The sequence below is a fragment of the Pundamilia nyererei genome, unplaced genomic scaffold (genome assembly GCF_000239375.1).
Source record: "Pundamilia nyererei isolate P.nyererei 1_Seehausen unplaced genomic scaffold, PunNye1.0 scaffold00221, whole genome shotgun sequence".
In the NCBI taxonomy this organism is placed as follows: Eukaryota; Metazoa; Chordata; class Actinopteri; order Cichliformes; family Cichlidae; genus Pundamilia; species Pundamilia nyererei.
In genome coordinates, this window is record NW_005187622.1 from 771,165 (window position 1) to 795,887 (window position 24,723).

At 46.2% G+C, this 24,723-nt stretch overlaps 2 protein-coding genes across 3 annotated transcripts in view; one reads left to right on the forward strand and one right to left on the reverse strand.

Annotated features, from left to right (window-relative positions):
• Window positions 1–733: 733 nt before the first annotated feature.
• Window positions 734–17,842, reverse strand: LOC102201867 (uncharacterized). The gene is made up of 13 exons (XM_005748418.2): window positions 17,595–17,842; window positions 17,378–17,490; window positions 15,700–15,773; window positions 13,969–14,167; window positions 13,265–13,466; window positions 13,011–13,179; window positions 5,133–5,226; window positions 5,019–5,045; window positions 4,854–4,907; window positions 4,586–4,713; window positions 1,708–1,843; window positions 1,406–1,476; window positions 734–1,113 (listed from the first exon to the last, which is right to left on the reverse strand). The coding sequence occupies exons 4-13, from the start codon at window positions 14,162–14,164 to the stop codon at window positions 883–885; spliced, it is 1,308 nt and encodes a 435-aa protein (XP_005748475.1). The 5' UTR covers window positions 14,165–14,167; window positions 15,700–15,773; window positions 17,378–17,490; window positions 17,595–17,842; the 3' UTR covers window positions 734–882.
• Window positions 17,843–23,212: 5,370 nt separating this feature from the next.
• The window catches only part of LOC102202156 (molybdopterin synthase catalytic subunit), an 8,936-nt gene continuing 7,425 nt past the window's right edge, over window positions 23,213–24,723 (forward strand). The window contains exon 1 of one of the 2 annotated variants that reach the window (XM_005748420.1): window positions 23,213–23,368. In XM_005748420.1, coding sequence (XP_005748477.1) covers window positions 23,252–23,368 — 117 coding nt within the window. In that variant the 5' untranslated portion in view covers window positions 23,213–23,251. The remainder of the gene's footprint in view (window positions 23,369–24,723) is intronic. The other variant, XM_005748421.1, reaches the window with a different exon arrangement.

The window sequence follows — 24,723 nt, forward strand, 5'->3', positions numbered from 1 at the left end:
CCTTACAGCAGCGCTGAGTCTCCTGTTACATGTTACATGTCTTCAACCCTGATTATAAGAAATATTAGCATAGTATATTTTTTTCAGATGTGTAGATTAAATCCTGTTTCAAATTGATTTCAACTTTCTTCAGAATTGCAGATGCAGCATTTTTCCTCATGATGGCGCCGGTAAGTCTCCTCTCACATCTCTGGAAACTCCAACAAGCCACAAGAAGTAAATGTTTTAAAATGTGAGTAATAATAAGAAACCCTAAAGCAGAACTGAAACTCCGTCTAATAAATTAAATCTTTCATTAAAGGTTGCTTGGACTGAAATGTTTTTTTGATGGTTGAAAAATAAATGACTGTAACGTTTTCCAGATGGAGATCTGCAGGATGAAACCATAAACACAGAAAGTCCTCTTAAAAAGGGCATAAGGTTCAGTCCAGACTCTGACCCTGCAGTTTCTATCGCCTGTTTGTGAGGACTGTCTCTGGAGCAGAGGGCACAATGTTTAGCCTCCTTCTCTGCATGCTGTCACTTCTTTTTCTTGTCTCTCAAGTACCAAATCTGATATATGATATTTCAAGAGATTAGTTCTATATCAATATTGTAAAAATAACTAACAGTAAACAAGCATGGAAACAGGGTCAGGGGCACAGAGGAGGGAACGGGACAGAACATAAAGGAGTGCAGCAAAAACGAATAAAATATTAAAACCATGAGCCGAACATAAAAGTATGAAGTTTTATTTATTTAAAAATATATATATATTTTATTAGATTATTCTTTTTATTTTTGACCTTTAACAGATGAAAGTTCAGGAAACAATGGCAGAAACGTTTAAAGATGCAGAATGCTGCTGTGAAAACAGGTTAACAAAGATCACAGCAGCTGACATTAAGGGTTTGCTGTGGGCTGCATCAGGCTGAGTCCCTGCACAGCGAGGCACAGAACCTCCAGCAGAACCTCTGGGGGCAGCTCGGGCCGGTCCCAGCCATCACTCAACTCTTTCAGCTTCTGATCGTTCAAACAGATGAACTCGGCCGCCCAGCGGAGCTCCCCTCCCTCCTGCAGGGGGACGGGCAGGGACTCTGGCAGTGTGGCCTGACCGTCCTTCAGACCATCCACCTGGAGAAGCAGAGAGGGAGCTGTTGTCTGATCAGATTCAAACATGAGGAAGACTCCGCCCACAGGCTGCTGATAGTGGGCGGAGCTGCTGCTGATGTGCTTTTACATGTGTGGGATTTTCTGTTTAGTTTTAGTTTATTCTTCTTCATTACAAAAACATGACAGACGATGCTTTAAGGTGTCAGATTACACATGTTCAGTGTGCTCAGTCTGTAGGATAAGCTGTGATGAGGCTGGCAGCTGTTGAGAGGAGCATGTAGATGAATGCAGATGAATGAGTGAATGGACCCACCAGCTGGTTGAGCACTCTCAGAGTGTCTGGACTGCAGCAGGTCAGAAGTGGCGGCACTTCATCTGGCAGAGCTGCACAAACATGAAGAAGAAAGACAAAGTTTGATGACGATGTGATGAACTGAAACGCTTTGCTTCAGATGTGTCAATAAAACTGTGAGCTGAGCTCTCACACACTCCCAAATCACACCTGAACACCTTTATCTCAGCTCCACCACCTCCTGCTCACATACCACACCTGATGTGGAGGATCTACATGTTACTGGATGGGATAAATGTCTCAGAGCGGGTCATCTGACTTACTGTCCAACGCGCTGACCAACAGGTGAACAGCATCCTTCACAGCACTGGAGGTGTTTGAAATATCGAGAAGGTCCATGAAGGAGGAGACAGCCTGAGACAAAGTGCCTTCAAATGCTCCATTACTGCATTGATCCAACTGAGAGAAGCAGAGGATTATTAGTAGTAGTATCAGAGCAGGGTGGTGTTTAGTCATGGAGAACATAAAACTAGTTATGTCCATAAATGTTTGGACAGAGACAACTTTCTTCTCATTTTGGTTCTGTACATTACCACAATGAATTTTAAATGAAAGAACTTAGATGCAGTTGAAGTTCAGACTTTCAGCTTTAAGTCAGTGGGTTGAACAAAAAGATGCATAAAATTGTGAGGAACTAAACCATTTTTAACTCAATCCCTCCATTTCAGAGACTAAGTATTTGGACAAATTAAATAACTGAAAATAAAATGTTCATTTCTAATACTCTAATGCTGACAAACCTTTGCTGGCAATGACAGCCTGAGGTCTTGAACTCATGGACATGCTGTGTTTCCTGCTTTTTGATGCTCTGCCAGGCCTCTACTGCAGCGGCATCGAATTTCTGTTTGTCTGTGGGCCTTTCTGTCTGAAGTTTAGTCTTCAACAAGTGAAATGCTCAGCTGGATTAAGATATGGTGGCTGACCAGGCCATTCAAGAATATTCCACTTGTTTGCTTGAATAAACTCCTGGGTTGCTTTGGGTGTAGGTTTTGGTTCATTGTCAATCTGTATTATTAAAAACCGCCCATTTAATTTGACTGTATTTAGCTGGATTTGAGCAGACAGTATGTCTCCGACCTCAGAATTAATTCAGCTTCTTCTGTCCTGTGTCACATCATCTCTTTTTTTTTTTTTTTTTTTGGCCTGTCCCGTTTGGCTCTTTTGCCATCAGAATTGTTGTCTAAAGGCACAGAAAGATACCCAAACCATCACACTGCCTCCATCGTGTTTTACAGATGTTGTGGTATGCTTTGGATCATGAGCTGTTCCACGCCTTCTGCATGCGTTTTTCTTGTTCAAAGAATACTTTTCCAGGACTGTGTTTGTTTGTTTGTTTTTAGCCTTTCTATTCTTGAGTCTTATGAGTGGCTTGGACCTTGCAGTGAACCATTTGCATTTACTTTCATTCAGTCTTCTCTTTATGGTAGACGGTGTTGTTCAGTTGGTTGGATGTTGTGAGGTTATGACCTCACAGCCCACTGCCCAGTTTCAGTCATTGTGCAAATTTACTGTTTATAAGATTGGGGAAACCTGCAGCCAGCTGAGAGTGAAGAAGTCACTTGGATGAGTGACAAAATGTTTCTTCCACTGAAAACACTATGTCCAGGTGAACAGAATCCCCTTTTTGGGATTTCCTTACCTGGATGATTGAGCATGCATCAAGACATGAAATGAAGGGGTTTCTCTTCCCCATGGAAATGATTCTGTGATCATCCACCACTGTTGTCTTCTGTGGACCTCCAGGTCCAGGTGCTGAGTTCACGAGTGCTTTCTATCTTTCTCAGGATGTACCAAACTGTAGTTTTTGCCACTCCTGATATAGTAGCAATTGTTTTTTTCTTCTGTTTTTTCAGCTTAAGGATTGCTTGTTGCACCTGCATAAAGAGCCGCACCTTGTTTGTTCGCAGCAAAATCGTCAAAATGCAAGCACCACACCTCAAATGATCTCAAGGCCTTTTATCTGCTTAACTGACAATGATATAACAAAGGAATTGCCCACGTCTGCACATCAAGTAGCCTTTGAGTCAACTGTCCAATTACTTTTGTAATGTGTATACCCTCAAATGAAAGCTGAGAGTCTACATTTATGTCTGTTATATAACTATAATTGTAACATGTTTCAGTTAATGGGTAAAAGAAAAACTTGTGCAGTGTCCAAATATATGGCCCTAACTGTACCTGCTGTCTGTAAAGCCCCAAGCCTGTTGTCAGTATTGGTTGTTGGGCCTGTGCATACATGATTGATAACCAGCAGCATCCATGGTTCCGATAGCTGAGAAATATCAGTAAAGAGCTTTTAGAAATATAATTAAGCAGCAATAACTTTAAGCGATCCTTTTAATCAGTTTCTCACGTTGAAGTGGAGCAATTTTGCTTCACTCTTCTTAGTGCACTGAGGTTTGTGAGGATTTATTTATGCACAGGATTCTTAAGATCCTGCCACTCTTACAGTTTTCAGAGATGTGCTGATGTGCTCTGATCATTGACCTAGTTTTGATCTAAGCTTTAGCTGTGGGACAGATGGCCTCACATTTGACTCTTGAATACTCTGGTTATGGAGGAGTTTACAGTTTACTCTGTTCAGCTGCTTAGACATCTCAGCTGTGTTCTTGGAGTCTTGGAGTTTGTTCAGAAACAACTTTGCAAACCTAAGCTGAGCTTTTCCGTTCTTTTTAGAAAGAAGAGGCTTTCTTCAGGCAACGCTTCTGAACAAACCCCACATGTTCATTCTTTTTCTAATTTTGCTGTCATGAACTTAATCATTTAACCTAAGGCCTATGGAGTCTGAGATGTAGCTCTTGGGTTTGTTGCAGTTTATCTGAGGTTACATGGTCTGACCTGGGATGTCCACTGGTGGGGTAACTGTAGCACTGTGTTAACACACCTGAATGCACCAGATCAGCAAACTGCCAAAACATTTGCTTTTATACAGGCACTCTCCTTTGCTGATAATCCGCTAGACTGGTGCTTGTTTATTCTTGTGGAACCTCCATTCTCACGTGACTGCCTGTTTAACCATCTCTTCACTTTTTGTTCCTTGCAGTAACTGATGAAGCATCAGTTGAAGAATTAAGATCAGTGGGAGATGAAACCTCATGATGGGCACAAAGAAGCTTCAGATGTTGTAAACATTCTTCTTACTGTTTGCTCCAGCAGAGAGAGAGTATCCCCATCCTCAGCAAGCTCGCTGAGCTTCTTCAGTAGATCATGACGGGTCGACTCAGGAAGATCTGCCAGCGGCTGCAGAAAAGCATCCTTCATCTTTAGTGCTGCGGCAAACACAGAAATAGCAGAACTGATACGATCACACTCAATAAATTAAAGCAGAGTTTGTGCTGTAGGTCCCAAACTCCAAAAGCTTCACTCTGATTAATTCAGAACAGGGAAAAGCTCAAACTGTCAGACACACCTTCTTTAATCTGTTGTAGCACCGCACTCTCTATGTCATCGCCAAAGAGTCCATCTGAAAACAGACCTCAAGATTATTAAAAGTGAGAAAGACTTCATGTTGATGTGAACATTAAGACAAACATGGCATCAACTTCAACCACACACAGCAACATACTGAGGGTACCTCGAGTCCAGGGTTCACACAAGATCTCTAAATGAGAGCAAAGGACAGAAATTATACTCAGTAACACACACACAAACGCACACACATGCAATCAACACAGTGTTGTGCTCTTACTCAGCTTCTCATCCTCTATCTTTATCTCCACCAGGCCGTAAGCAAAGGTGGATTTTTCTGGAACAGTGAAGCTTGTCTTCTCTTTTCTGTGGCCCTAAAAACATTTATTTTTTGTTAAATTACACATAACTGCACAATCAATACACAAGCATAGAAGAAACACTATCATTGTTCTCCATTTGCCACACAATTTAGATGATCTTCAGTCCATTTCCAAGAGTTTTGGAGACCTTTGGTCTGAAGTTGCTGAGGTGAAGGGATCAGGTTTACAACAGACTGTTTGAATTCTTCCAAACATTTTAAAGAGCTGCTGCAGCGTGAACGTACGGTTACATTGTAACCTTGATTCTCTTAGTGAGAGACTATCTCTCCACACCGTTACATATTCCATATTTACGGGGTACGACCCCCCTGGTCGTGGCGTGTGGATATTTCTTTAAGACATTCCAGCACGCCCGGTTACACCCCACAGCTACGTATAAAACAGCTGTGCAAACGTGACACCGGTGATCGTTTGATCGGAGCGCGTCTCCGTGTGGCCTCACGATGGAGAGATAGTCTCTCACTAAGAGAACCAAGGTTACAACATAACCGTACGTTCTCTAGCATATCGAGACTATCTCTCCACACCGTTACATATTCCATATGTACGGGGTAACTCTGTAAGACACCCCGCGAGGAGACAGTGCAACCGAACCGCCGAGAGTGAAGACCAAAGAACTATATACAAATACACATATGTACACACCACCCCGGTCAGGGCCAAGCCAGACGCGAAGGCCAAGCCGGGGGGTGGAGGCGCAGTCCGCAAGGCGCAAGACTGGCCTGAGCTGGTCCCGCAACAATCGGCCGCTCCCGGGCAGCCAGCAGGAGCTTGGCAGGCCGGGGCAAGGCTACTGCCGAAAGGCACCCAGCACCCGGTCCCCGAAGGACGGGCTGGAAGCCACATTCAAGCGGTAGAACCGCGTGAAGGTGGAGGCTGAGGACCACGTCGCTGCCTCACAGACAGAGGAGAGGGAGGCGCCTGTCCACAAAGCCCAGGAAGTGGCCACACTACGCGTAGAGTGGGCCCGAATGCCCAAGGGGAGAGGGACACCAGCCGAGGCATAAGCCTGGCGGATGGCCTCCACGACCCAGCGGGACAACCGGGGCTTGGACAGGGGCCAGCCAAGCAACCCAGGATGGAACGAGACGAACAGCTGGTCCGTGGAACGAAACGGCCGAGTACGAGCAATGTACAGCGCCAGTGCACGAATGGGGCACAGGGCCCGGAGACGCTGCGCCACCTCCCCATCCAGACCGCCAGTGGGGGCTGACCGCAACTCAACCGACTGGGAGAGGTGAAAATCGGAGAGGGACTTCGGCAGGAAGGCGGGGTTAGGCCGAAGGACCACCCCTTGACTGTCCGGTAGCCATCTGCAACAGTCACGATGGACCGACAGGGCCTGCAGCTCGCCGATTCGTCTAGCAGACGTAATAGCGAGGAGAAAAGTGGTCTTGAGCGACAGCCACTTCAACCCCACTTCGTGCAGAGGTTCGAAGGGAGGGTGCGCAAGGGCACCAAGGACCAGGTCCAGATCCCAAGGGGGGACCGCGGACCCCGGCGCATGAGCTGTGAGGCGACGGGTGCCTCTCAGGAATCGGGAAATCAAGACGGCATCGGCCTCACTAATGGCTGAGCGACCGAGGCGAACAGCCTTAATGGCAGCCACCAGGCCACGCAATGTGGCGGCAGCCCTGCCAGCCTCCAGCTGGGACTGCAGGAAGCTCAGGATGACGTCCACCGTCGCACCATGGGGGTCCTGCCCGCGGGCCGCGCACCAGGCGCGAACAGTCCCCAGCGGTAGCGGTAAGCAGCCCTGGTGGAAGGCGCCCGAGACTCCTGCATGGTGTCAATGACCGAGGCAGGGAGGCCTAAGGCGCCGAGCCCCTCCCTCTCAGGGGGCAGGCAGTCAGCCGCAGCCCTGCCGGGAAAGGATGGAACAGAGCCCCCTCGGCCTGCAACAGGAGGTCCCTCCGAATCGGGAGCGGCCAGGGCACGCCGTCCAGGAGGGGTGGAATGGCCAAAAACCAGGGCATGTGAGGCCATAGCGGGGCCACCAGAATGAGCCGCATCTCCTCGGTCTGAACTCGACAGAGGACCGAGTGAAGGAGGGAGAAGGGGGGGAAGGCGTACAGGAGGACCCGGGGCCAGGGGTGTGCCAGGGCATCCCAGCCCAGGGGGGGATCGTCGGCCTTCAGGGAAAAGAACAGGGGGCAGTGGGTCGAAGCTCTTGAGGCAAAGAGGTCGACCGCTGCCCTGCCAAACCGGCGCCAAATCCCGACCACCACCTGCGGGTGGAGTCTCCACTCCCCAGGGCACGGGCCCCCCCTGGACAGCATGTCCGCTGCCGCGTTCAGGGGTCCAGGCACGTGGACCGCCCGGAGGGAGAGAAACCTGGGGTGGGCCCACAACCACAGTCTGGTGGCCATATTGCAGAGGGGAGGAGAGCCCAACCCTCCCTGGCGGTTGATATAGGCAGCCGCCACGGTGCTGTCCGTCCGGACAATAACATGAAACCCCCGCAGCCGAGGCAAAAAAAGCTGAAGTGCCAGGAACGCGGCTCGCAACTCCAGGACATTGATGTGTTGGGACAACCATGGGCCCGACCAGCGGCCGCTGACCCCGCAACCCTCGTGGACCGCCCCCCAGCCGACTGGGGAGGCATCTGAGAAGACCACCAGCCGGTGAGTCACAGGACCCATCGCCTGACCCTGTCAGAGATTGACAGGGTCCCTCCACCACCGCAGGGCCCGGGCCAGGCCCCGGGAAACCAGCACGGTGGACAGGTGCGACCGCTGCGGGCAGAGGCCGAGAGACAGCAGGCAACGCTGAACCGGTCTCATGTGCAGGAGAGCCAATGGGACCACCTGCACTGTAGCAGCCATCAGGCCCATGAGGCGGAGACACAGTCCCCAGCGCACCCGAGAGTGGAGGCTGAAGGAGGCCAGGCACGCCCTGAGGACCCTCCGGCAATCTGCCGTCAGGGAGACCAAGGCCTTGACGGAGTCCAGGGACATGCCCAGAAAGGTGGTGGTTTGGGATGGCTCCAACCTGGACTTCTTCAGATTCAGGCGGAGTCCCAGAGACTGAATGTGCGAGACCAATAGGGCAACATGGCTGCGACACTGCTCTTCCGAGGAAGCGCAGACAAGCCAGTCGTCCAAATAATTGAGAACCCTGACGCCCCGCAGCCTCATAGGAGCAAGGGCGGCATCCATGCACCTGGTAAAGGTACGGGGCGCCAGGGAAATGCCAAAGGGGAGGACGCGGAACTCGAAGATCCGCCCCTCGAACCCAAATCTGAGGAACCGCCAGTGACCCTGCCAGATAGGGATCTGGTAGTAGGCGTCCTTCAGGTCGATGGTGGCAAACCAGTCCCCCGCAGCGATGGCCTGACGCACCCTGGGGACCGTGGGCATCTTGCACTTCAGGGGCCGGAGATAGCGATTGAGGCCCCTGAGGTCCAGAATGGGATGGAGACCCCCATCCCGCTTCGGGACCAAAAAGCAACGGGAGAAGAACCCCACCCGGCGGTCCCTGGCGTCCACCTCCCGTATGGCGCCCTTCGATAGAAGGGACCCCAGTTCCTCCCGCAGCACCCGGCCATGACCCGGATCAGCCACAGAGGTGAAGGTTGGAGTGGAAGTCAGGGGAGGTCTGCGGCAAAACTGAAAGCGATAACCCTGGGTCATGGTAGATACCACCCAAGGGTCTGCCCCCAGGGCCGACCAGGCAACCCTGCGCTGTTCTGTAGCCAGGGAGGCGGGCAGGGCGGCCTGACCCGGGGAAACGTCAGGAAGGAGGGGGGCGGCCAGAGGACGACTGGCCCTTGGCACCCCGGCCCCCTCTCCGAGCCTGAGCGCGGCTGCCGCGCCTACGAAAGGCCTCCAGCTGGGTCCGGAGATCTTCAGGACCCCAAATAGGAGCAGCAGGGGCAGGCGGAGGCACAGAAGCACGAGCCCGCCCCACCCTGACCGGACACTTGCGTAAGCCCCGCGACATTTCCTGCGTAGCACGGCGAGTCTCCGTAGCCTGCTGGAGGAGCAGAGCCGCACCGGGGCCAAACATGGCTGCAGGGTCGACCGGGAGCCTCATGAGGCAATCCTGGTCATCCGAACGGAGCCGGGACTGAGACAGCCAGAGACGGCGACGCGCCACCCAAAAAGCAGCCAAGGAAGAGCCTGTGGCAATAGCCTGATGTTTCATGAGCGAGGCTAGGCGAGAGGACGTGGACAGCAACTCACCCACGCCCTCCAGATCGCCCGAGGTAGCCTGCAATCGACGGGCCAAATGAAGCGTCATCAAACTGAGAAGGCACCGAGACCGGCACCTCAGGGAGGGACAGCTCAAGCGCCCGGCTCGCCCTCTCCAAAAGCTGAAGAAACTCAACTGGCCAGACTCCGTGCCAGGGGAACCAGCAGGGGGCACCTCGGGAGACAGGGGGGAGGCATCGGAGGAGAGGACGGAGGCCTCGTCAACGCCCGCCTCCCCATAGTCCACATTCAATGGCACAGGCTCAGGGGCGGGGTCACAGGAGGGAAAGGCATGGGAGGGGCCCGGCAGGTTGACAAACGAGGAAGGGGACCCAGCCCATGGAGCTGCGGGACCAGAGTCTACGTCAACAGCAGCTATCTTCCGCACCTGCGCCTGAGAGGCCTGAGATGAGGGAGGTGCGGGTCGCTTGACAGAAAAATACCTAGCACGAGCGTCCCTAGTCCGTTCGGGCAGAATAAAACAATTCATGCACGAGGCAGGGGCTTCCCTAGCCAGCAAAGCATGCTCAGGACCCAGACACAGCACACAGTGCTCGTGCCCATCCTCCAAAGGCATAGGAATGCCACACTCAAGGCAAGTCAGGGAGGCGTGGCCCGCCATACAGCGTGGCTAGCAAGGGGTGGGGCCACACACCAACGGGGAAGTGCGAGCAGTTAGCCGCCCTAGCCTGAACCCAAACCCACTGTTTATTCCCGCAGGGCAGGCAAGCGATCTTCCTTACACACCTCACTGTCAGGGAAGAGTGGGACACAGCCTCTGCTGGCGGCGTTTATGCACACAGCCGCAGCAGAGCCGAGCGAGCAGGCGGCACACGCTAGCGATGCAAAGCCGTGTCCCCACCGGGATCAAGCAACACAGCAGCCCAGCTGACAGTAGTCACACAGCAAGCCGACGCCGCGAGCCGCTGCGTAGCCCTCTCAGGCGGCGGCAGCGGCACGCGCGCTCGCTCGCTCGGGGCCCTGTCGACCAGGGCGAGGCCGACAGCACCCGCTCCGAGCGCCGAGCCTCCCCGCAAGAGAGGCCAAGGAGAGCGGGCCGCAGCAAGCCGACAGCCGGACCAACAGGCCGGGGACACCAGGGGAATACCGGGGCTACCAGGGGAATACCGGGGCTACCGGGGGACCTAGAGGGGAGAAATACATCGCCCACGGAGGATGCCGAAGCACGCTCCAAGAGACGCACACACACAGCACTCTCAAGGTAAGCACTCCTTCGCACACACACACAAGTGGAGATCAACGATCACCGGTGTCACGTTTGCACAGCTGTTTTATACGTAGCTGTGGGGCGTAGCCGGGCGTCCCAGAGTGTCTTAAAGAAATATCCACACGCCACGACCAGGGGGGTCGTATCCCGTACATATGGAATATGTAACGGTGTGCAGAGATAGTCTCAATATGCTAGAGAACACCCAAATTCTAAAGCTGCTGCCCTCTTGTTGTTGGAACTGACAGCAGCCTTTGACGTGGTCGACCATGATATCCTGCAATCACAGCTGGAATCATATGATGGCCTAATAGCATTTGCTCTTCAGTAGTTTTGGTCCTTATCTGGAAGGACTTTTTATGTCAACATGGGCCATCACAGCTCCAAAATAGCCCCCCTTAATTATGGTGCACCTCAAAGCTCTAGTTTGGGTCCTGCCTTGTTTGCACTGCATATGTTGCCACTGGGATCTGTTTTCTCACAGTACAACCTTTCTTCACTTTCTTCTTTTTTCACTATTTTGGAGATGACTTTGAGATCTATCTGCCTTTAAAAGCAGGGACAGGCCCACTTCAGTTATTATTATGTTGCCTTGATAGTGTTAAACAGTGGATGTCTTTAATTTTTTATTTATTTTTTTATTAAATGAAAACGGAACAGAAGCTGTCATTTTTGGTAACTTCATTAAGCCCATTGACTGCAGTCCAGGCCCCTTATCCTCCTATTGTAAGACAGTGGTTAAAAACCTCGGTGTGTACCTTGATGGTTGCTTTAAACTGTGTAGGCAGGTGAGTGCAGTAGTCCAATCCAGCTTTTTTCATTTAAGACAGCTAGCCAAGGTTAAGCCGTACCTTCCAGCTAATGTCTTTGAACGTGTTATTCATCTCTTCATTACTTACAGACTGGACTACTGCAATTCTTTGTACTTTGGTTTGGACCAGGCCCCTCTTTATCGTCTCCAGTTGGTCTGAAATGCAGCTGCTCATCTGCTAACTGGCACTAAACAGAAGAAGCATATTATCCTGGGTTTGGCCTCTCTACATTGGCTCCCTGTTCCTTACAGGATCCAATTTAAAATTGTACTTTTTGTTTTTAAATCATTTAACGGCCAAGCGCCTTCTTACCTATTTGACCACCTTTATATTTATGCTCCAGAAAGAACCATGAGGTCCAAACTAACCTTAACTATTCAACAGACTAAACTTAACTATCGTGGACACAGAGGCTTCTGTGCGGCAGGTCCCAAACTCTGGAATTGCCTTCCTCTTAATATTAGATCTGCACAAACATTCAAACATTTTAAATCGTTACTAAAGACACACACTTAAGTCTGGCTTTCAACACACTCTGACCTAAACATTTTTGGCTTTAACAGCCTTAGTTGTTGCTGTTGTTTTAGTTTTTTTAATTGCTTTTCTATATTTTACTGCATCACTGCATTTTATTTATTTTAGTGGCATTTTACATTGTTAAGCACTTTGTGCAGCATGGACTGTTTGGAAATGTGCTATATAAATAAACTTGACCTTGACCTTAAATGTTACACACAGCTCCATCAGATGATGTCTACAATGGTTCTTGCTGCAGAGCATCTGTTTATGTGCCACTCTCCGGTAAATAATCACGTCACTCTAATAAAATGACCTGGCTACACCACGGGTCAGGCCTGGTGCCAGGGTTTACAGTGCTGGGTATTCTGCCTGCTTGTTAGCATTGCAGTGTAGGAACCAGGAAACCGTGGAAAACGTGCTCTGTGGCAAATGCTGTTTTCTAAATAGTAATTTGAGAATTATGCTCTTCATAGTTGTGGAATTTTTACACAATACTTATTTTTATGACTTTAACCAGTCTGCTACTCAGGAGTTTATTTTTGGGGGGTTATGCAGGAACTTGTTTCTTCCTCAAATGTGGCCTTGAAATAGGCCTGCCAGGGACGTTTATGTCCACAAATAGCCTTTGAGTTCCTGAAGTGGAACAAAGTGAGTGGAGTCCTGCGGAAGTGGATTGGATTCCCAGAGTCCTGATGTCCGCAGAATCAGTTTTGATTAAACAATGAGGCAGAAGTTACCAACAGTCTAAATCTGCCGGAGAACTGTGGCAAATTCTCCAAAATGCTGAAGAACCGACCGTTCACGTAACTTACAAACAGAGGAACTGAATACATAAAGAATTCCTGATTCAAATTCATTAACTCGATCACTTTAATCACTACAGACGAATCATGCTGCACCTGCACTCTGGACAGTTTGTTCTTCACAAACAAGTAATCAATTCATTACCAATACAGCTCAAACATGAGTTACTGAAAACAAAGATGAGCCCAGAATGTCTTCATCTTTTGGAGATTCACTCACCTTTGCAAACAGACTCAGTATCTTTATGCAGGAGGCTAACAAGGACCCATCCCTCGTGCACTTTCTAATAAGTGTGACAGGAGAAGAGTTGTAAATTGTCTGGTGAACAAAAGCCAGTTTATCCTTCGTTTTCAGTGCCAGCTGGTTCACTTTGTCTGTTTTTATGGTCCTGGAAACAGGAAGCAGCAGCAGAGAGTAAAAAGGTTAGTGCATGTTTGGAAAACAACGATCGCTGAGCAGAGACAGAGCCCTACCCGTCACTGAGCGCGCTCCTCAGGGCTTTAAGGTCGACTTTCTTCGACATCATGTTGACGGGCTGAACTAGTCCATCCATGCTGTCAGCGCCTGCATTCACTTCAGCTTCATACACACCAATGTCTTTTCCACCTAACCCTCCTCTCCCGCTCGTCTTTGTTGAAGTCATGAAATTACTCACAAAGGGCTCATCTGTGCACTCTGGAGGGAGAAAGGAGCATCACTTACACATGATACAGTCGTTCTATATATTATGAGGTCAATGTACCACAACACACAGGTCAGCTTAATGAGGGGGAGTTATTTAGGAGACAGAGGCACACCCACCGCCACCTCTGGTATAACTGGAGCATAAAGACACACACTCCCAGCTGATTCTCCCTTCTGTGGATTAAGGAATGTATTAGTTCACTGTGACACCGGTGAGCCTGTTTGCCTTGCAGGTCACAACCCATCATCCTCTGTCTTACTTTATCACCCTTCCTTTCTTTCTGGCAAAAGTATGGACGATGAGGGGCAGAGATGTAGGCCCTAGCACCAATAGCTGGCCCATCTGAATAAGATAGATTCTGTGAATTAAGGTCAGCATGTGAACTACAGTATTATATCATCATCACCAGGCCAATGGGACTCAGTCAGAAAAAAGGTGTATTTATATTGTGTGACACAAAATATGTGTGTGTTTATGCATCTGAATACACACCTGGGTTGAAGTCTTCCACCTCCATGAGCTCGGGCAGACTGAGTTGCATTATCTTGTACTTTTGCACTGGCCAGAATTTTCCTCTGCTGACTTTGACCAGAGTCAGCAGATCTACTTTCTTGATTAGGCTCTCATTATAGATGAGCTCTTTATCTCCCACCTTGTCAATCAGTTTTTTGGCCTCAGCTGCAAACATCTTCTGTGGAGACAATAAAACAAACACAGCTGTTTTCAATTCACTGCATGGATTTCTTAATGGTTAATTTGCAGATTTATCCAAATGCTGCAAAAATGATCAACTTTTCCTGCGTCCAGGAAAAGATAGGACGCTGTCTAAGATGCAAATCTAAAAGAATGCAGCCATTTGCAAATCCTTATAACCCAATATTTAATATAAAAGAGTAAAAATAAAGCTATGTTTCTCTGATCGTTACCAAAACATTACAGTATGGAGCCACTCAAAATGCTAAAAGTTCAACATATTAAACACTGAAACTGAGAAATGTTGTGTCTGTGAAAGGTATCTGATTACAGCACGTCACTCAAAACCATCTGAAAAACAGCCACGATTTATAACCATTTAAATATTTCTATTTGTGTCTCTCAAACTTTTAGTGTTCCCGTTCTCTATGACAGTTATTCTAAAATGTTCCAATTCTTTCGACCGTTTCATACAAATAGGAGTTAACCTCCAGTGAACTGTTTTCATCAGCATCAGTATTTTCCTAATCGCCTATTTTATTTATCCACAGTTCACTGAAAACATCAGAATGTTGTGATAAGAAGTTGAAATTATAATAAAATCTAAGTAAATTTATTAACAGGTTCAGTAAGCAAGCTCATTAATCCTGTTTTATACTCTTTACATTGACTCCCAGAAGAGATAACAAGCACTCCACGGCCAGGCTTCAGCCTTACTGAACACTCTGCTGCTCACAGACTCATCGTACCAGATGGAAGCTGGAGGAGAACGCAGCCTTTCAGTCTGTGGCTCCAAGACTGAAACGTTTTTGTTTAGTCAAGTTTTTCTGATGTTCACTCTATTCTGCGGCTCAACTTGTTTTTCTATAATATATTATTTTACTCTATTTTGTTGTACAGTGCTTTTTCTGTGTGTTCTAAAAAGACTTTACTTTCTTAAAAATAGAAATGTATGGTGCTGCATCGACTCCTACAAACACTGAACCCTCTCATTCTCTTCAGCGATGACCTCATGGTGGTGTGATCTGAAGGTTTTCTGTAGTTATTACTAAATTATTTCAATTCTAAATAATTTCTCATCTTATTCAGATATGTACAGTCTGCTCTGAGCAGAGACTTTGTCACTTAATCTGCACATACAAGTGTTTCCTGTGCAGATGTCACACAAATATCTTCATTATCTCATGTTTAATCTATGGTGAGATATCCGCATTTTTACAGACAGAGTTTATAATCAGCTGAACTAGTTTTTAACAAAATACAAGTGTCTCAAATGATGTGTTCACTGATCACACAGCAATCAGGAAACCCATTAGCACTACAGACATAAACAAGCTTAAGCTCAACAGGGATGCACACGCTGATCCTTCAGTAATAAAGCGCTGTTTCACCTGCGCTGCAGGATTACGACTGTAGCTTACAGTGGTGGGCGCAGACACCACTAAAACACCTTGTTGTTTTGGTGTCACTCTGCTGCCTAAAATAACACGAGGTAAGCTGAAACACAGAGCTAGGAAACACTAGTCTTACCGTGCTCGTCCTCAATGCCGATTAAACTGTTGTTTCGCTTTCTCTGCAGCTTCAGGAGTATCAGGGTCCTCGACCTACAGGAAATGAGTAGTGTGGTGTTTTTAACCTCAATGCCTGCAGAGTTCAACAGCTGAAAGTTACACTTTTCAAAAACAGCTACCCTCAAAGGCTATAAATTTATTATAAATGACACCTTATTGCACTGATCATATAAAAAGCCATGCTAAGAAATCATATAAAAGCCTTGCTATAATCTGCCTGCAGTGGTTCTTTTATCTGTGGCTCTTATCAGGATAAGAGAAAACAGAAGTTGTCAACTGAATTCGTCTGCCTGTTGTTTATTAACTGCTGATAATCAGCTGCATATCAAAGAAGTGCACGAGTCTTTTAGAAGGAGGATGCATGGCCTTCACTCAGTGGGTTCTTAAAAAAAGGCTGGGTGTGGAAAATTAGTCACAAAGTTCACAGTTTGGGTGTTCGCGTGAAAAAGGGAACCTGAGTGGTTATATGAAAAAAAAGTTTCTAAATAAACTTTAAAAACAGGAAGTAAAAAAAACCACCAACATAATAGGAAATGCTTGAACACCATTAAACAGTCAGTAACATCCTCTGACTGCACGCTTAACTGCTTATTTCAGAAACGTGGTTTGGGATGTGGCGTCTGATTTCATCATGGATTCTTTGATTAATGAGCTTCCGACTCTTGTTAATGGAGCCGCTCACTAGTACGATGAAGAAAATACTACATTTCAAAGGCCAATTATTAGTATTGTCACTGAATTATTGCATGGTAAATATTTCTGATGATGGACTCATATTGTTTGTCAGCAAACACATAAGCAACTTAAAACTTTCCTTTGACGCAAAAAAATAAAGCAAACGAGAAGCTGAGAGCGCAAAGCTCCAGCTGGCAGCATTCACCCTTTAAGGAAACAGTATTCATCTGTTCTCTCTTGTCTTTTTAAACAGACTATCAGCGCCTGAATGTAACAAACACAGTTACTGTCTGACTATCGACACCAAGTTACATCAGGATGAACCACATAACATTAACAACATTACACACAAATATCGTGTGGGTGTAGGTGATGGATGATAGGTACTGATTAATAATATTACACTACAGTATATTTCTACCTAAGCAGGAAGCTCATTCTGTTTCTGCTTTCTTTAAACATACATCACATTTAACACATTTTTGAGAAACTTGAAAGAAAGGCGCATGTGCAATGTAATAGTGAGGTCAGAGGTCAAATGACGTGACATGATGTTTTAAATGTCTATATAATGACAACACACAGCACACTTGTAAGAATCATAGCCTCTAAGTTCAACAGCTTTTTGTCCACTTTTGTGGGGAAAAAAAGGAAATTTTAATCAGAATTCATTAAAATCTCATCGAGTTACAGACAGAATGACGGCACACCCACAAACACTACCAAAAAAAACGTTTAGTCTCTATCAAACATTCATCAAATTAAATGATATGATTTTCATTGGTGTCAGAATTGTGTAGAGTCACTGTGTTATTTTCATTTTTTTAACACCTGCACACATCTAAGTATGAAAAGTAGACTATAGGTAACAGAAGATGTCAGCAGGTCTGAATACAATGCTGCGCCAGGCTGACTGAAAGGAAACATGATGGTGAAAATGAATCAATAAAAGGAAAACATACCAGAAGGCAGGCGATGTCCGAGCTTCAGCTAAACTCGAAGCAAACACAGAAAGAATCGGGCAGAAGCAGACACGTCAGGAGCTGCCATCACACTGGACACTGTTATCATCCATCTGAGACAGAAAGAAGCACTTATGCAAATCAAGAGGAGGGAGGGAACTCTGAGCCACAGACGTTTGAGTGTTAGTAACATAGTGTTAAAGTTAGACCCGCTTACCTCAGCTCAGCTCTCCTCTCCCATCTTTACATCCCATCACAAGCTGACACATCCGCTGTGGATGAAGGTGCAGCGTCATTAGCAGATCAGGGATTTTAACCCAGAGTGAGACTTTATTGTGTTGGGAGACTTTAACAGAGTCAGAATGAAGAAACTTTTTCCAAAATACTATCAGCTATCAGCAGATTTTCCTTTTTCCTACAGGAGGAGGTCAGACAGGACGTTACAAAGTCCTCCCTGTAAGCTGCCAGCTCATGGACTGAGCCGTAAACAGGAAAAAGTGACTCATGTTATTATCAACGATCACATCCGTCCAGCCCTGCGGCTGCTCTGCTTGTTACCAGGGCTGGACTGGGACAAAAAATTGGCCCGGGAATTTTGACTAGAGACCGGCCCCCCAGGTGTTATAGGAAAAGCCATAAAGCCTTTGAATGAAAACAGACGCTGTTGTGACAGTGATGTACAGTCTTGTTGGTATATGTATGATTTCTATACATTTTACGTCAGATAAAAACTTTGGTTGTAATCTTCAGATAATTATTTAATAACAGACATTTTAAATGAGAATAAGAACATATTTCTTTGTGCCCCCCTTTTCCCTGTTAATGCCCTACCTGGCCCCCTGGCAACACTTTGCTAGATCGACCCCTGCACAGTTACCCGCTGTCAGCTACATAGAAAAGGATCCTGGTGTTATTTGTCTCTCAGAAACAGTTCATAACTTCCCTTTAACTCGTTCATGTCACAGGAGCTTGCAAAGAAAAGTGTCTGGACTTCTTTAAGTTGCTTGAAGACGTTTCACTTCTCATCCGAGAAGCTTCTTCAGTTCTAAGGTCAAATGGTGGAGAGTCCCAGATATAAACCTAGTGGGAGTTTCCCCCCACAGAGGGACAAAAGGACCCCCTGATGATCCTCTAATCGCCTGAGCCAAGGTGTGAAACTGGGTGTGGGTCCCAATCAGCCAGAGTTTCGGGCGAGCTCAAGATGGCCCAGGATGTGAGTGGGCGTTCAGGCGTCTGGGGAGGGAACTCAAAACTGGATTATAGATGGCAGAGAGTTGGTGTCGTAAACCACCGCCTCTGTTCAAAGATGGTCGCTCACAGTGGACATAGATGGCTTCTTTCACTCCTCTTTCAAACCATCTGTCCTCTCTGTCCAAAATGTGAACATTGGCATCCTCGAAAGAGTGTCCTTTATCCTTAAGATGCAGATGGACAGCTGAGGGGAGTAACCCCCTCTATGGGGGGATACTCCCACTAGGTTTATATCTGGGACTCTCCACCATTTGACCTTAGAACTGAAGAAGCTTCTCGGATGAGAAGTGAAACGTCTTCAAGCAACTTAAAGAAGTCCAGACGCTTTTCTTTGCAAGCTCCTTTGACTACGATGACCTGGATGACTGAGAACCTTCACAGACATATCATTCATGTCACCTAAAAGGTAAACCTGTTTCTCCATCACAGCTCTGATGATTCAGTAAGGACATCTCCTGGTTTCATCTTCATGTTTCCCTCTCACCACATATTCAAACTGATATCATGACCAGCAGCTTTTACAGCTGTGGCTCCAGCAAACATCAGCTGATACTAGAAATTAATATTAAATAAATTCTAACAACAGCTGATCAAGCTTAAAAGTGCTGCTGTTGTTTAATGCGCAAATGAGCTGCTGTGGCGATCCCCGAAAGGAGCAGAAAGAAGAAGATTAACTAAATATCAGTGAGCAGTGATTTCTGCTTCTTACTCCCCTTTGTTTCCTCCTCCCTGCCCTGCTGTGCAATTACCTGCTCCACCCTGACACGCTTTACCTGTGTCTGTCTGTGTGCTCTGTGACCTGACCTTACAGAGATGATGTTCTGCTGTCTGTGAAGGTTAGCAGCATTACCGAGCTTCAACCATGGTGACAGCAAACAAAAAGACACCTGACACAGGGACCCTGCTACAGGGACAGTGTCACGGGAACGACTGCCAGAACAAAGATTTCTGTGCCCACCGCAGCAGGAGGTGGACAGTAACTGTTTTATGATGAAGTTTTCCTAAATAAAGGCTTAACGCTGACTTTGATAGAGATGATGTGGTGTATTTAACCTGTTATTTAGCCGACACATGCACTTTGAGGAGCTGACAGCTCTTTTAAGTGCGTGTTTCTGCTTTTTAGAGCAGTTGTGTTGGGGTAATAAAAACCAGTAAAAACCTTTTCATATATGTGGGCATGTAAGATTAACATCGCCCTCCATCTTGGGTTAGGGACACAGTTTGGCTTACACAGAATTGTTGCCTGTTTGTGAAGCCGAAGGGAAAATCTCTGAACAGAAAAACTGTGTTAAAGGCCAAAGTGAGTGAAGGAAGCTTCATCTGAAAAATAACACCTTCTCGTTTCTTAACCACGCGTCAGTTTTCCTTTGATGTGTGGTTAAAATGAAGCAACACTGAAGAAAATGGAGGCTTATAAATGTCGACATAGTTGTTCTTTTTTCACATCTGCAACCTCTTAAAGACCTCTTAGCTCTGTGTTTGTTCTTGACAAGAAAGAAAACTGGACTGTGGTTTATTGTAAAAACGTCTTTCATGCTGAAGTCAGTTCCTGTAAAGTAAAAGTTTCTTTAAGCTCTGCTCATCTGGCTCAGGTTTTGATTATTGTTTATATGTTTGTGTTTTTGTCTTGCTGTTATTTCCTGTTTTACTTCATGAAGTAATGAAGTAGTTTCATAGTCGTGCTGCTGCCTTGTTGTTAGATCTTTATCATTTGTGGTTTATAGTTTTCTACTCTCTGTCTGTAATGGGTTTTACGATGAAGAGCCAAGCTAAATAATAAATAGAATAAAACAATAAAATTCTCTTTATACTCTGCGTGTTACTGAGCTTTGACTTCTTCAGACTTTTGTCTTCTTCAATTCAGGTTCTGTCAGAAACCTCAGCTCTGCTTCTGAAGGTCAAGTCTGAGCGTCTGTGAAGGTTCTCAGTCATCCAGGTCATCGCAGTCTAAGGAGCTTGGAAAGAAAAGCGTCTGGACTTCTTTAAGTTGCTTGAAGACGTTTCACCTCTCATCCGAGAAGCTTCTTCAGTTCTAAGGTCAAATGGTGGAGAGTCCCAGATATAAACCTACTGGGAGTTTCCCCCCAAAGAGGGACCTGATGATCCTCTACCTAATCACATGAGCCGAGGTGTGAAACGGGTGTGGGTCCCAATCAGCCAGGGTTTCGGTTGAGCTCATTGTGAAACCTGGCCCCACCCTTTCATGTGATTTCCTGAGGTCAGATGGCCCAGGATGTGAGTGGGTGTTAAGGCGTCTGGGAAGGGATCTCAAAACTGGATTATAGATGGCAGACAGTTGGTGTCGTAAACCACCACCTCTGTCAAGTCTGAGCATATTTAGTCTACAACAACATGCATATCATAGATGATTACATATTTACAGCCAGTTAATGATCCAACAGGCACGTAGAGGTCTGTCAGTGTCCTCATCTATCTGTGCACTCTGAAATTAACCTGTGATCAGGCTGTGGTTTTGCTACTTTTCTCCTGGTGTTCATTTCCACAGAGTTTAGCTGCTGCATTGACCTGTCAGCGCCCTCTGCTGGACAGAAACAAGCATAGAGGATAGATGTAGACTCAATGCCACACAGGTGAAACTCACTCGTGTTACAGAAGCACAGAGGTCAGCAAGAAAAGGTGAGTTAGAGTTATATCACGCAACAAAAGGAAAAAGTGTGTGTGTGGGGGGGAACTATTTACTATATACAAGTGAAATTTCTAATCTATACAAATGGTTATCAATACCTCTGCCTCCTTTTTACTTCAGACAATCTGATTTGACTTTTCAGAGTAGATTCAAATCTGCAGGGAGGCGCTGTGAAGATTAGACACACAAAAATAAATAAATAAATATTATAAGGCAGTGAGTGTTAATTTCTCCAGTTAGCAGTAGGCAGGGCTTTTCTTGTGAATAGTGGGGGAGAGTAAACATATTTTTGCACATGTGTTTGACTTATTTACTGGTAAATGGCCCTCCACGTCTTAGAAGTTGCCTGAAGCGAGGTAGCTGAAGAGTCTCAGCATCTTAACACTGAAGGTGGATTAATGTGGTGCTCAGGTGAAAGGTGTTGCTTCCTTTGGAGGTTTTTCCAGGCACGCCAAACTGGGATGAGTGCCTGGATGCTGTATCTGGTCCGAGGACTCCTCGGGATCTCAGGAGCTCTAATACAGAGAATCATGATGAGTCTTAGGCTACACTGCAGGTCTTAATGCTCAATTCCGATTTTTTGATCAAATCCGATTTTTTTTGTCTGCTTGTTCACACTACAAATAAAATGTGACAGCAAACGTGCTCTCGTGTGACAGGGCTCTAGAGTGCGACCAAATGTTCGAGTAAAAAAAAGAAAAACAAAAGACTCTGAAAGTCTCCGTGTGGTCAACAGCAGACACACATTGTGCCCCTATCGTGGTCTAAACCAATCAAAGATAGTCAGCGGTGGGACCTCTCTGATTGGCCGTGGTCCCGTTGAAAGTGCAGGCAGATAGAGAGGTGAGTAACTTAAATAAAGCCATATCGATTCATTAAAACCTGAATTGACTTTTAAATATAATGTATTTGGCCAGAAACACCAGAATCTCAGGTTAAAGCTCACAAAACAATTTCAACAAACAGTAAATGAGAGCAGGTAAATGGATTCTGCACAAGGACGTAAACACAGAGCGCGGACCCGATGCATCAGAATTACCTTTCTCTTTCTCGGCTTTCTCACCCGATGGCCGTACACGGACACGCCGTCGGGGCTGAAAGCCGACAGCTCACTGATTGTGGTGCGTCGGGTCCACGCTATACTCTTTTTGGGCTAGCTTCTGAGCAGCAGGTTTTGTCTCTCTCCAACCAAAATTCACTGAACCAGCAGCAAACTACGCTTCACATTTGATAAACATCCTCATGAATTCCTTCTTACTTTTGCATTTTTGTCTGTGAAGGTTCTCAGTCATCCAGGTCATCGTAGTCCAAGGATCTTGAAAAGAAAAGCGTCCAGACGCATTTTTGTTTCCACCACATTATACGCTGCGATAAATGCACTCCCCAAGTGTCCCCTCTCCCCATTGCCTTTTTAGCGGCAGGCAGCAGCAAACGGGTCGTCAGAGGAGGCCGACGTGATGATTAAGTTTAACATTACCCACAATATTATCAAAGAGTGCCAATGCACAAGCACAAGATTGTTAATTAATCATTTATAAATCAATATTGTCTTTATGGACAGCAATTTTCCCCACAAAAAAGTGCACATGTAAAACTGCGGTGTTAAGCGATGTGGTTAAAAAATTTGGGTGCGCCAGTGCACCAGTGCAACCGTAGCAAAAGGTTAGTCTTGAGCCCTGTGTGAACCCTCAAAGCGGCCGCATGCGCAAAAAGAAGACGTCACACACAAGGCGCTGTTTAGGCCCAGAGACAAAACAATATTGTTTGACTGATGGCCCTTAATATAAAGACTTGTTCCAGACTTTACGTTTCCCAATTTTACTTTAAGTTGTAAAGTTATTTTGTTATTTACATATGGCCTAATAATTATCCTTATTGCTGTTTTAGAGACAGCACCTCCATCAGGACAAGCTCTATGTTCGCATCTACACCTGCAGGTGGCAGCATTGCAGCTCTGTGCTGTTTGCAGACCGCTCATGAAGCTGAAGAGGAAGTTGCGGAAAGCAAACGCGTTCCTGTCTCCTGCTGCTCACCGACAGCTGGAAACCTTCCTCACATGCTTGACCTCTGCACGTTTCTTCATGACTGCGCAGGTGAGTCTTTTCTCACCTGTGCGAGTTTTCTGACGTTACACCACGCTGACTGTATCACATTTACCTGTCAGAGAAACAGAAGTTTAGACTAGCTGCAGGAAACAAACATTCAAACAAAACTCAGACATGTGATCGGAAACCACATGTCTGAGCCGAACCCCGGCTCATGTCACGATGACGTCATCAGCGGTGTTTAGACTGAAACGCGTATGTTTGGGGTGAAAAATGTTCAGATTTGATGTTTTTCAAACGGACTTTTGGAGGCGAACTAAGGGCGCCATGGCTGATCAGCAGGAAAAGGTTAATCAAACAGCGAAACGTCAAACAACGAAAGGTCAAACTTGATCCTCCAAAAGGCTCCTCCCCCTTTCAGCCAGCACACCTGCGGTGGTGTCTGCCCTCCGTGTGTCTGCAGGTCTGCGCTGATGGTGAAATCTGGAGATGAAGGGAGAGGATTAAAAGGATAAAGACACAAAATTAGTTTGAGTATTTTATCAGGTTATGTTGAGGGGAAAAACATATCCGGTAAAAAGTTGTAACATTTGTATTTTTTATGAGTTTTTAGATGGTTTTAAGGAAAACTGTCATTAATATTTAAACCATTTCTAATATTTAAAAACATCTAAGGAATTAAAGTGATTTATTCTCCCATTGTCGGTAGAATAAGAACCATAAGTGTTGGGTATCCGCTGAGCTGAATGAAGAATCTGACCTAAATACCGGTTTGCTAACTTCCAGGAACATGCGTCTCCTGAATACCTCCATGCTCTGTCCTCCCTCCTGCTGCTGAACATATGAGAGTGTAGGAGTCAATATCTGAGGCATGCTCAGATGCGAGCCGCACTGAATGAATAAACACGTCTGTAACAGTTTCGGTAAACAACAAAGGCCTAATGTGATTTTTAACTTTAATTTTCAGGTTCATTTGTGATTAAATGTAATTTTAAAAGACATTCTGCAGGATCAGCACCAGAGCCCCTTTAAAGGGTGGGTTGGATAAGGGGACTTTACTATTATTATTATTGTATTATTTTAAAAAGGGGTCAGCAATCACAGTTTAAAGATTACAGTCCTTTATGATTACTAAACCTGAACTCTGGGTCAAATTTACAGGCTTATTTAAGGATAAACAAGCTACTTTAAACCAGTATGTAAGCAAAAATGTATACACAGTACACCTCAGAGAAATGTAGCCACAGGTGTCTGTGAAGGTTCTCAGTCATCCAGGTCATCGTAGTCAAAGGAGCTTGCAAAGAAAAGCGTCTGGACTTCTTTAAGTTGCTTGAAGACATTTCACCTCTCATCCGAGAAGCTTCTTCAGTTCTAGGGTCAAATGGTGGAGAGTCCCAGATATA

What these genes read in the sequence shown, in the direction of transcription:
- LOC102201867 (XM_005748418.2), bottom strand. Translation starts at nt 14,164, where the DNA reads ATGTTTGCAGCTGAGGCCAAAAAACTGATTGACAAGGTGGGAGATAAA. An exon ending in GATAGAGGATGAGAAGCTGA is followed by an intron (nt 5,046 to 5,132) that starts GTAAGAGCACAA and finishes GCTCTCATTTAG; the next exon opens with AGATCTTGTGTGAACCCTGG. An exon ending in GCTACAACAGATTAAAGAAG is followed by an intron (nt 4,714 to 4,853) that starts GTGTGTCTGACA and finishes TGTTTGCCGCAG; the next exon opens with CACTAAAGATGAAGGATGCT.